This window comes from Carlito syrichta, unplaced genomic scaffold (assembly GCF_000164805.1).
Source record: "Carlito syrichta isolate Samal-C Ts95f unplaced genomic scaffold, Tarsius_syrichta-2.0.1 Scaffold305197, whole genome shotgun sequence".
In the NCBI taxonomy this organism is placed as follows: Eukaryota; Metazoa; Chordata; class Mammalia; order Primates; family Tarsiidae; genus Carlito; species Carlito syrichta.
In genome coordinates this window covers 566,884-579,848 of record NW_007249293.1, presented here as the reverse complement: position 1 = coordinate 579,848, position 12,965 = coordinate 566,884, and the positions used below count along the sequence as shown (strand labels likewise).

The window sequence follows — 12,965 nt, the reverse complement described above, 5'->3', positions numbered from 1 at the left end:
TTTCCAGTCCCACTAAAAATGAATGACAAATAGTATAGAACTGAAATCTATGTGGATTACCTCCGTCTTCATTTATCCAATAAAGAAAAAGATTCATAGTTCCAACTTCAGTTATCTGATTATCCTCTCCGTAGAGCCATAGAACCTGCTGACACCCATCGGCCACTGCTTCACATTGGGCAAAAAGAGACGAGCCATAATTCCTTTTGAGAAAGAGGAAACATACTGATTATGAACATGCCTTCATCCTCTGCATGCCAACAGGCTCACATTTTCAATTCAGATGTGGATGTATTCAGCGTGTTATGTTCACAACATACACGCACTCTCTTGCTTAACATTAAAGGAGAATTTATTAAAGAATCTAAATGATTTAACTGCATTCATCTGAGAAAGAACACAGTGAAGCCCTGGAATCCTTACTTAAAAAGTAATGCTAGGAGAACACAGGTAAATAGCCAAGTGAATGGCAACAGTTAAAACTGATTGAGTAGTTTTCACATATCAAGCAGTTCTACATGAATTATTTCTTTTAAACCTCACACCAATACTATGAGGTAGGCACTATCGTTATTTCCATTGTTCAAATAAGAAACTGAGGCTCAGCTGGGCTCTGTGGCTCAGCCTGTAATCCCGCGCCTTTGGGAGGCTGAGGTGAGTGGATTGCCTGAGCCCGCGGGTTCGAGACCCGCCTGGGCAGCGAGACCTCATCTCTACAATAAATCAAAAAACCAGCCGGACGTGGTAGCGCATGCCTGTAATTCCGGCCACTTGGAAGGCTGAGGCGGAAGGATCGCTAGAGCCCAGCAGGTCGAGGCTGTGGTGGCTGGGAGCAGCCACTGCACTCCAGTCTGGGTGACAGAGTGAGACTCAAAAAAAAAAAAAAAAAAGAAAGAAACTGAGGCTCAGAGAAGTCTATCGAGTTTCAGCAATTTAAGTAGAAGAGCACCAAGTCTGTGCTCTCTTATCTAAGACCTTTCAGTATATCCAAGGAACACCTAATGTCCAATGTCTAAATTCCCCCAAAAGGCAGAACAATGTTAAAAATCCTGATTTTGTCCAAAAAGTATTTCAAAAGCTCATTTATCTCAGCCTGTACTATTCATTTGGGGTTATTTAAAAATAAGAAAAACACAACAGACCTTCCTGAATGGTGATTTAAGTTAGTAAATATTTTATTTAAATGCATATGGGAAAATTATGGAGTATGTTACAAAATATGGATGACTGTTTTAGATAAAACATGAGAGTTCTCAAATAAATGTAATGGCCGCTTGCCTCTCTAAGCCCCTGGCTGTACAATTAACTTTCCTTGGCTTTCAGAGTACATCGGCAAACAAGTTTAAGAAGCATGACCATATGACAAGCAGGACTGGGAAATAAACCCTAGAGTCACTCTGGAACTATAGCCTCAGAAATACACAGAATCAGCCAGGCTCGGTGGCCCAGCCTGTAATACTGTGCTTTGGAAGGCTGAGGTGAGTGGATTGCATGAGCCCAGGGGTTTGGGACCCACCTGGGCAACTTAGCTAGACCTCATCTCTACAATAAATCAAAAAATCAGGCAGGCATGGTAGCGCACACCTGTAGTTCCAGCTACTTGGAAGGCTGAGGCGGAAGGATTGCCGGAGCCCAGCAGGTCCGGGCTACAGTGGTCGGGAGCAGCCACTGCACTCCAGTCTAGGTGACAGAGTGAGACTCCAACTCAAAAAAAAAAAAAAGAAATACACAGAATCAAAATATCTAAAAACTACAACAAGGCCTTAATGTAATCATCCACAAAATACCACACAGGGTTCTTAAACTATCTGCTTTATATGTGGGTAAGATTGCCATTTGTAGTGTTGCTAAATAAAAGTGTAGGTTAAGAGCCATATATAATAGTGGACATCAGTCATTTTCATCACAACAGCTTCCCTTCCCACTATATTCCCTCTTATAAAAACATGGCCCTTTCTATGGTGCCAAGTCATTCTGTTTAGATTGACAATCATAGCATCTTGCCCTGCTGCAACTGAATTAAAGGGTGGGCATGGAACCTAAGCTATTCAGGAGTCCTTCTTTGGGTTACTTCACTCATTCATTTTAATGTATGGAACAAGAAATACAGGTATTTTCTCCCTTCTGGGGTAAAAGTAAGCCTGGGGTCTGCTGTGTCCATGGTCACCACCCTTCACAGAAGAAAGACATCTAAAGTAGGAGAGCCCTGGGCCAACAAGTAGCCAGAAACTATGACAAGAGATGGAGGAAGGAAAAAGAGAGAGGGCAAAGTGCAAGGGAACCAGAAACAACAATTTGAGGCCCTAGCAAGTCCAAGGCTGCCATCCTATATGAGCCAATCAATCCTATATGAGCCAATCAATCCTTTTCCTGCTTAAGATCATTTTGAGTAGGTTTTCTGACTTGCAAACAAAGAATATTAACTTATGCCTAAAATATTCTAGAAAGCTGTGAAAAATAGACCTTATACTGTGGTTATTGCAATTGGAGCATGATAAAGTTGAGCCACACTAAAGTACTGTTAGGATTCATTAAAAGACCCTCAATACAAACACTTCAAAACACGGATGACACATTCTTGGTCGGTCTGGAGATGATAAAAGTCTAGTATACAGATAGGAGGCTTTTGTTTAATGACCATAAAAATCAAGTCATCTTTATTCAGAACTGATGGTAAGTAGACAATAACTGAGTTAAATTATGAATGCCTTTTAATAATACATTAAACCAGATTGCAGGGGAGTCCAGTAAAAGACCACAGGTTTGCGGTTAGCAGGCCTGGCGCAGCTCTTGTAACTCTATTATGTGTTATATGTGAACTTAAGCAAATCAGTTCATAATTTTGCCTCGTTTAATTCATCTGGTATATAAATAAAAATATTTGCTTTATATACCACTAGGGCTGTCTGGAAAAAATAAAGAATAGCTAAGAAATGGGTTATATGAGCCTTTTGTATCCTAATGAAATTAAATGTTTAAAAAATAACTATTTTCTGGTCTTTGTCATTTTGGGGGTTAAGAAAAAACAAAGAACTATTGTATTTGAATTTCCTCTCATTCACAGACACAAATGTGAGGTTTTACCATATCTGAAAACAAAACACAATTTCTCTCATACACAAAATGCCCTTTATACTCTATTAAAAAACCACATAAAGGATTTTTACAGTATGAAAATGTAGCCTTTCCGAGAAGCTTCTAAATGCGAAGGCAAATACACATTTGAGAGTGTGACTGGATTAAAACCATGTCTCCTTCACATCACAAAGCACTGGGCAGGAAAGAGAATTAAAGATCTCAATTGTTTGAATGCACTCAAAAGGTTTTTTATGACTGGTTTTATGTATTATTATAATTGATTTACATATTACTTATACAGTATAGATGGTCTTTCCCCCCCAACACAAATTTTCTCAAAATTCTTGCACAAGTGTAAACTGTATTATTAATGTCCACAGGATAACTGATACCATGGTAATATAGCTGGGTTCCCTCACATGTGCTGCCAATATTCAGAAAAGAAACACATGTTCTTGAAGGAAAGAGAAACAAAAGGGAAATTGTCTACATATAAAAATTTCAGAATAGTTTTAAATGGAATAAATATCTAGGCAAATGAAGATATTAAATACATCCTTCCAAAAGAATATATTTCATAGTGTAAAATTCAACTGACTGCTTCTAAGACAAAGAGCATCCAGAAGATGAAATAAGAAAGTCAGAAAGTCCCATAATATCAACTACTGTTTGAGAGGTTACTACAGGTTGAAGATCTCAAATCCAAAATGTTCCAAAATCCCAAACTTTTTGAGCTGGGGAGCTCAAAGGAAATGTTCATGGGAGCATTTCAGATTCTGGATTTTTGAATTAGAGATGCTCAAAAAGAAATATCTCCCCAAAAGTCCAATACACTTCTTGTCCATTTTAGATAAGGGATATTCAACATGTACCTTTCAGACAGGGCACTAAGCACTTAACCACATTATTTAATCATCAGAAGATAACCTTTGGCTTTATTATACTTTTGAGGACTTGGAAGATTCAATTGTACAAGATCACATAGATAGCATGTGTGTGTCTCTCAGATAGCTGACTCCCAAGTCGAAGCTTTTAACCATCAGGTTATCACACAGCATTTGCTGAGAGCTTTCTGTATGCCAAGCACTGTCCTAAGCACTTTCTGTTACTTTAATTAGCATGTCAGGAAGGTGTAATTGCCAGGATTTTATAAATGAGAAAACTGGTACTTAGAACAATTAAATAATATGCCCAAGGCAATTAGGTTTATTTGTTTTTACAGACTTCAATTTTTTAAAAGCAGTCTTAGGTTCACAGCAAAACTGAGAGGCAGGTACAAGGTACAGAGAGTTCCCCTATGTCCCCTGCCCACACACATGCATAGCCTCCCCCATTACCAATGTCCTGCACCAGAGGACACTTGCTACAACTGATGAACCTACAATGACACATCATTATCACTCGCAGTTCACAGTTTACATTAGGGTTGAGTCTTGAAGTACTTTCCATGGGTTTGGACAAATGTATAATGACATGTATTCACCATTATACCAGTTAGGTTTGTAAGCCAAGTCTTTCTGACTTTGAAACTTGCACTCCTGAGTACAAAATTAGAGTACAGGAAAAAGAAAAAAGCTAAGAGAGGTGTAGGTGTGTGTGTGTGTGTGTGTGTGTGTGTGTGTGTGTGTGTGTGTAGAGAGAGAGAGAAAGAGACTGACTTTGAAACTTGCACTCCTGAGTACAAAATTAGAGTACAGGAAAAAGAAAAAAGCTAAGAGAGGTGTAGGGGTGTGTGTGTGTGTGTGTGTGTGTGTGTGTGTGTGTGGAGAGAGAGAGAAAGAGACAGACACAGGACACAACCTGATTTTTTCCAAATTAACTAAGAACTTCCCAAGATGAAAAACCCTGCTCTGATCAGTACTTCTCAAGTTTGGCTGCATGTTAAAGAACTCTGATGCTCAGTCTACATCCCAGACCAAATACACCAGAAGTTCTAGAGGTAGGAATCAGGCATCACTGTTTGGTAATGCTCTCGGATGATCTCAGTTTGTAGCCAAAGCGAGGACCACTGTGCTAGCAATTCAGCTGTAAGCAACTGCATTACTTTTCTCATTATATTTAAAAATAAAAGGATAACGTTATCTCCAGTGACTTCAAAATAGTGGAATAATCTTAGAATTTTTTAAAAAATGCTTCTCTCCCTTCCTCAGATTCACTTAGAAAGCAGAAAGTTCTTGAGCTTAAAAGAATCAACAGCTATGTAAAATACCAATTGACTACAAGGGCACTAAAAAGCGTTCAGAGGGTAATTGTTGACATAATTAGGTTTAGAAAAGATGTAATAACGTTGACTACAAATGTCTTTGCTAAGTAAGATGTTACTAAATGCAGAATCACTTGTTCCCTTTGTACTTCTCCGGATTGGAAGCATAGGAGTATAGAGCTTTAGAACCTCTTGGAAATGACAGGCATACAGGTTAAAAGTCCATCCTGTTGGTTACCACCTTCCCTCTGGCCATTTTTAAATTTTGATTTATGAGCACCAATATTCTCTTCTCCAGTCTCCTCTCTTGAGAGATTTCAAGTCAACTTCCATTGGTCACGATTAACCTAAGCCTAATAAGTTAAATAATTCATTTTTTAATAATTACTTTATTATTTAGAGTGCCTTTAGATTCACAGAAAAACTGAGAAAAAATTATAGAGCTCCTGTATTCTATCCCTTTCCAACCCACCCTCCCATTCCCCAGTTTCTCTTATTGCCATCTGGCATTAGTGCAGTACACAGTCTGAAGTTCATTAGGGCATAATCTGTCTTGTACAGAAAGCCCTAATTCTTAACTGGCCTACAGTGATCATGTATTCTGTAATACTGCATCATATCATAGTTTACACAATAAATTACAACCTGCTCGAATTCCAGTTAATAAAGATTTCCCTACAATTTCTGTGTCCCATGTTATCTTTGCCCTAGACAGGCAGGGGGAGCTAGAAAGCAAGATTTAAAAGCGAGAAACTTTTCCCTTATTACTTCTCATCATGATTGTCAATTTACTGTAATGCGAACCCTATGAGAAGTCTTAACAAAACAGTCTTTGTGATATGCAGTGGTGTGTGGGCACATGCTCTGTGAAGAAGACTGAACAAGTAAAGAAAGAAAGCAAGAGAGTAAACAAAAGTTTTCAGCCTGATAAGCCTAGGACACAGGGTGGCATGCTCTAAGCCAGAAGGAAAATAAAGACTTCTCAGCTTAACGTACCCTGTTCATATTTCTCTGCCCATTGAGGGAATACAGTTGCCGAAGTTGTCCATAGGGATGAATTTTATAACCATTCTTTTTTCCTTTTTGTTGAAGGAGCAGGAGAAAAGAAAAGGAAATTTGGGAAGACTACAGAAGGGTTGAAGCCAGTTGTCACTGTCTCTCTAGCATCTCAGCAGCATGTCATTCAACCTCCTCCCTCCCATCTCCCACCCCCTCCTTCCCGAATGAATCTCCATGTTGTACTAAGGCCACAAGGCTGCCACTGAGTCACCTTCCAGAACCACTGCTGCCCTGAGTACGTGATGCACGGCACCACTTGATACTTACAAAAGAAGAGCCTATGCCGCTTAATCCAGTTATTCTTGTTCACCCTTAGGGACACTCCCAATTCACGGCCAAGTCCACCCCTGAAATTGTCCAACACTTTTCAAATACTCTTTTATTTCCTGCCAGCTACATATGGCCTATGAGACCGGCCTGACAGAGCCAAAGCAGGGCTGTCCCTCAGCCAGTTGGCAGCAGGTGTGGCTACAATCTGTAGCAATGAAGACAGCACTCCAGTGAAGCGGGCACCTTCCCCAGACAGGACTCCCTGAAGCCAACTGAGAGCCTGGGTCCCAGGACCAGATGCTCTTTGATGCCAACCATCAGCCTGAGCCAAAGAGGACCAGTGCCCAGGGGCAGTTCATTCAAGCCACTGATTTGATTCCTGTTTTAGTTGCTTACTTTAGTTCCTGCCCATGCATCATAGCCAGTGTTTCTTCCCTCTAAAGGGCCACGGGCTATCCTTTCAACAACCAGCACGTGTAAAACACTGAAATCTAATCATGAAACAGAACGAGCATTAAGGTTTGCATATTATTACATTTATTCATATTGAAGTGAAATGGCAATAATTAAATGGTCGTGCCTCTCATTTGGATAGAGATGCAGATTTACTTACCCTCCCATCTTGCAGTCCCCAGTTCCACCTGCCCAGGCTCTTACATACTTCGGATTAGCCCACAGGGATACTGGATTAAAGGTTCCACTTGAAAAATAAGGTCCCACTGGGCTCAAGATAACAAACAGCAGGGCTTTGGTAGGCTTCTTGACTCCAAGAGAAGGCTGCAACAAAGCAGAGGTACACACAGCTGTAACTTAAAAAGTAGACATCAATCTTAGAGTCTGGAATAGACTGTTTCCTGGAGCTAATACTTCCGTAGATGCGCTACACAAAGCCTGCTCCGAGAATGGAGTATTTAAATTCCATTTTGCGCCGGGCTCAGGGGCTCAGCCTGTAATCCCGCGCCTTGGGAGGCTGAGGTGAGTGGATTGCCTGAGCCCGCAGGTTCGAGACCCACCTGGGCAACTTGGCGAGATCTCATTTCTACAATAAATCAAAAATTAGCCGGGCATGGTAGCGCGTGCCTGTAGCTCCACCTACTTGGAAGGCTGAGGCGGAAGGATCGCCGGAGCCCAGCAGGTTGAGGCTATGGTGGCAGGGAGCGGCCACTGCACTCCAGTCTGGGTGATAAAGTGAGACCCCAACTCAAAATAAATTAACAAATAAATAAATAAATAAATTCTATTTTGCTTTGCTTTCTGAGTTGTTATGATTTTAGAGGAAAAAGCGAATTTGTCCATTTTTTGTGTGTTAGTAGGGTTTTGGAGAATCATTTTTTAACAACTAGCTATATAACACCTTTCAAGGTTGTATTGATTGAGAATTGAGGAAAGGAAGAACCCAAACACCGATTCAGTCTTTGGGGGTAAAATATAATATGTGAGCTTCTGTTTCCTAGCCTAATGATGACTTCAGGTCATAGCAGGGTCTCCAGCAAGCAGTGGGTGCAGGGAATGTCCATTACCACACCCGCCTATGTCAGGTAGCAGATAGCAAGAGTGTAGCCTTAGAAGAGGAAAGACACCAGACAGGATAAATGCCTGCAAAAGGGGAGGGGATGAATGACTCAGGAATAACAAAGAAGGAAGGCAGCCTTTCCTATGAACACTGGAAAGTCAGAAATCAACAATGCAAAATCATACAAATTCCTGCAGCACCAGAACAGTTATAAGTAACTAAGGTCCATTAAGGAAGGTAACTGAGAGACTCAAAGTTTTGAAGGCTACACATTATAAAGGTGAAAAAGATCACTGGGCCAGCCTCTGTGATTCAGCGCTGCAGGAAGTAAGACCACAAGACAGGACTATGACGTTAAGAGTCTCAAGATATAAAGATTGTGTCCAATCTTCCCTGGAGTCTGGTCAGTCTGAATGGGAGTGCAAATCTGTCATGCACAGGATGAGGATAAAAAGATTCAATTTCAGCCGATTTTGTGGCTTTGTAATGTCTGTTGAAACTGGTTAAAAGCAAACTTTGGGATATTTTTATCTGAACTTCAATTATACCTCCCCATATTCACCCATGGTCCCATGTCTACTACTCAACACCCACATCATCAAAAGTCAGGTAGATAAAATGCTCATGAGCATTAAAAAAACGTGTTTGCGCACATGCACACGGATGCCATCTGAAATTCATGCCACCCTTAGAAATTGGGAAGCTGATTCCATTAGCATTCCATGGGAACCTGAGGACCAAAGAGCTTGGATGGCACAGAGCAAACCATGACAGATGATGGATGACCACATTGGGGAAACGTGCTACAACAGGTTTTGGGTTTTGGCTTGTTTATGTTTGTTCCTTAATAGGGACTAAACATTAAAGGAAGATTATCCTACCAATAAAGGATAAAGCACCTATCTTACCAATAAAGATTATCCTACCAGTAAAGGATAAAGTTTCATTTGCCTTTTTTGGTTTCATTGTTTGCGAGAAAAAAGTCAGCATAATGTACACAGCTGCCTTTCTTCCCAGTTCTAGTAAAACATGACTATCTTATCTCTGCACTTTTACTTACCTATCAGTTAAGAATGATTCATTTCATGGGTGCTTTGAAGTTTAACATTTTCGATTTTTTTTTTTTTTTTTTGAATCAGGGTCTCTTTCTATCGCCCAGACCGGAGTGCAGTGGCACAATTACAGCTCACCACAACCTTGATCTCTGCCTCAGCTTCTCAGTAGCTGGAACTACAGGTGTCCGCCACCATGCTCAGCTAATTTTTTGGTGTTTTTGTAGAAATGAAGTCTTGCTTGTTGGCCAGACTGGTCTGGAACTCACGGGCTCAAGCAATCCTCCTGCCTCGGCCTCCCAAAGTGCTGAGATTACAAGCATGAGCCACCACGCCTGGCCTAACATTTTAGATTTTTAATAAACTCTAGTAATGAGGAATTAAGAAAGGTTTTGGGACATCATTTAGATATATAATATGCTGGCATAGTCGCAATAATTTATCCACCTTCTAAGTTTCTTAATAGAATAGATTACTTGTGGACCAACTAGTGGCATTTTATGTTATCACATGAGTATGGCTGGGACTTTTTTCATTTGGAATTCATGTATTTTATGCAACCTACATACACTTTAAAAAGTAACAATAACTTATCATAGAAAGTTTTTCCTGAGGTAAATTTCACTTTGTTCATTTCCTTCTCCGGAATTTGCATTTATTCCACTAGGTGGTAGTACAGAGAACACAGATGGAAAACAGGGAATAATTCTATGTTAAATCTGCTTTTAGGCCAAGAGAGGTGGCTCATGCTTGTAATTCTAGCACTTTGGGAGGTCAAGTCGGGAGGACTGCTTGAGCCCAGAAGTTCGAGACCAGCCTTGGCAACGTAGTAAGAGCTCGTCTCTAAAAAAAAAAAATTGTTTAATAAAATGAGTCAGGTGTGGTGGTGTTTGCCTGTAGTCCCAGCTACTTGGGAGGCTGAGGCAGATGGATTGCCTAAGCCCAGGAGGTCAAGGTTGCAGTGTGCCATGGTCATGCCACTGCACTCCAGCCTGGGCAACAGAATGAGACTCTGACTCAAATAAAAAAGAAAGAAAAAAAAAATCTGTTTTAGAAAAAAGCCTCGATAAACCTCTAAGCAATATTTTTATTCTTAACAAGTAGGTAAATTATAGACTAGGTTTTTCAATGTTGAGAGAAAATGTGTTTATATATAGTAATAGTTTATTTTCTAAAATTTAACCAAGTTCAACGCATGTTTTATAAGCACTTCAAGTACTAGTATCGATCATGGCCTGGTCACCTTCATCCTTAAATGTTTAGTTATATCTATTGACTTTTCATGAAAAGAACTCTATAACTACTGAAAATGCTCACACTACTTCAAGACTGAGAATAAATTGACTCTAACTCTAGGCACAAAGAAGGGAGGTTGGTGAATGGGTGTGTTTCTATCCTCAGAAGCCATTATTTGTTCTTTTAATTCTTCCTTCTATCTTGAAAAGCAATTTAAATATATTAAAAAATTGAAAGGGGCTTTAAAAAAACATGAAAAATAAGAAATATAGTCCATGTCACAAATATAGTCCTGTATCCTCTGAATCTAAAATTTAAAAATATAAAATACAAAATTTCAAATGCAAAGTATTAGGTTGGTGCAAATGTAACTGCGGTTTTTACAAGTTGAAATTTCCCATTTGATATTGGAATACATTCTTAATAAATGTGGTTATGCTATACATAATTCTAATGTGCATTTCTCGCTTTATGTTTTTTGCTAATGACTTATTACTTGTTGCTTATTTTGTATTTATTTTAGACTATGGAAATGATGTTTGACAAAAAGCAAATTTGAGTGATTTCCTTATCAGAGTTCAAAATGGGTTATAAAGCAGCAAAGATCAACTTCAACATCAACAATACATTTTACCCAAGAACTGCTAATGAACGTACAATGAAGTGATGGTTCAAGAAATTCTGCAAAAGAGACAAGAGCCTTGAAGGTGAGGAGCATAGTGGCCTGCCATCGGAAGTTGACAATGACCAATTGAGAGCAATTATCAAAGCTGATCCTCTTACAACTGCACAAGCAGTTGCCAAAGAACTCAACATTGATCATTCTCTTTTTTTTTTTTTTTTGAGTTGGAGTCTCACTCTGTCACAGGTTGGAGTGCAGCGGCATGCTCACAGGCACTGTAGCCTCAACCTGCTGGGCTCAGGCGATTCTTCCACATCAGCCTTCCACGTAGCTGGAACTACAGGCATGTGCTACCACATCCAGCTAATTTTTTTGATTTATTGAAGAGACAGGGTCTCACCAAGGTGCCTGGGCTGGTCTCAAACCTCTAGGCTCAGACAATTCTCTCGCCTTGGCCTTGCAAAGTGCTGGGATTACAGGCTTGAGCCACCACGCCTGGCAACATTGACTGTTCTATGGTCGTTCAGCATTTGAAGCAAATTGGGAAGGTGAAAAAGCTCAATAAGCAGGTGCCTCACACACTGACCAAAAAAAAAAAATCGTCTTGAAGTGTCATCTTCTCTTATTCTATGCAACAACAAACCATTTCTCGATTGGATTATGACAGGCGATGAAAAGTGGCTTTTATTTATTTATTTACTTATTTTGAGTTGGAGTCTCACTCTATCACCCACACTGGAGTGCAGTGGCACGCTCCCGGTCACTGCAGCCTCGACCTGCTGGGCTCCGGTGATCCTTCTGCCTCAACCTTCCAAGTAGTTGGAACTACAGGCGCACGCTACGATGCCCAGTTATTTTTTATTTATTGTAGAGATGAGGTCTTGCCAAGTTGCCCAGGTAGGTCTCGAACCCGTGGGCTCAGGCAATCCACTCGCCTCGGCCTCCCAAAGTGCTGGGATTACAGGCTGAGCCACCAAGCCTGGCCAAAAAGTGACTTGTATACGACAACAGGCAATGATCATCTCAGTGGTTGGACTGAGAAGAAGATCCAAAGCACTTCCCAAAGCCAAACTTGCAGCAAAAAAAGGTCATGATCACTGTTTGGTGGTCTGCTGCTGGTCTGATCCACTACAGCTTTCTGAATCCCACTGAAACCATGACATCTGAGAAGTATGCTCAACAAATCGATGAGATCCACCGAAAACTGCAACATTTGCAGCTGGTGTTGGTCAATAGAAAGGGCCCAATTCTTCTCCACGACAACTCCGAACTACACATCGCACAACCAATGCTTCAAAAGTCGAATGATTTGGATCACAAAGTTTTGCTTCATTGCCATATTCACCTGACCTCTCACCAACTGAATACCACGCTTCCACAATCAGCAGGATGCACAGAATGCTTTTCAAGAGTTCATTAAATCCCGAAGAACGGATTTTTATGCTACAGGAATAAACAAACTTATTACTCGTTGGCAGCAATATGATTGTAATGATGCCTATTTTGATTAATAAAAATGTGTTTGAACCTTGTTTAATGATTTAAAATTCACGGTACAAAACCACAATTACTTCCGCACCAATCTACTATATAAACCCTCAAGAGACCACACTGACTTTGAGGTTGAAATGCGCTGATATGTTAAAAAATAAAAAGATTTTTTTTTTACTTCATAGGCTATACCTCGCAAATAAATAAAAGTATATACGTAAGGGTATTAAACACATGAGTATTTTGCACAGAAGGACAAGTCACACTGGGGTGTGATGGAAAATAAAAAGACATGCAACAGTGAAAATTACCACTGCTAGCCGGGCTCGGTGGCTCAGCCTGTAATCCCAGAGCTTTGGGAGGCTGAGGTGAGTGGATTATCTGAGCCCACGGGTTCGAGATCCGCCTGGGCAACTTGGCAAGACCTCATCTCTACAATAA

The 12,965-nt window shown here is 40.3% G+C and overlaps 1 protein-coding gene across 1 annotated transcript in view; it reads right to left on the bottom strand.

The window, feature by feature from the left end:
* BCAT1 (branched chain amino acid transaminase 1) overlaps positions 1 to 12,965 on the bottom strand; it is an 89,343-nt gene that overhangs the window by 33,585 nt on the left and 42,793 nt on the right. The window contains exons 6-7 of the mRNA XM_008061299.2: positions 7,224 to 7,387; positions 61 to 203 (exon numbers count right to left, since the gene is read on the bottom strand). Coding sequence (XP_008059490.1) covers positions 61 to 203; positions 7,224 to 7,387 — 307 coding nt within the window. The remainder of the gene's footprint in view (positions 1 to 60; positions 204 to 7,223; positions 7,388 to 12,965) is intronic.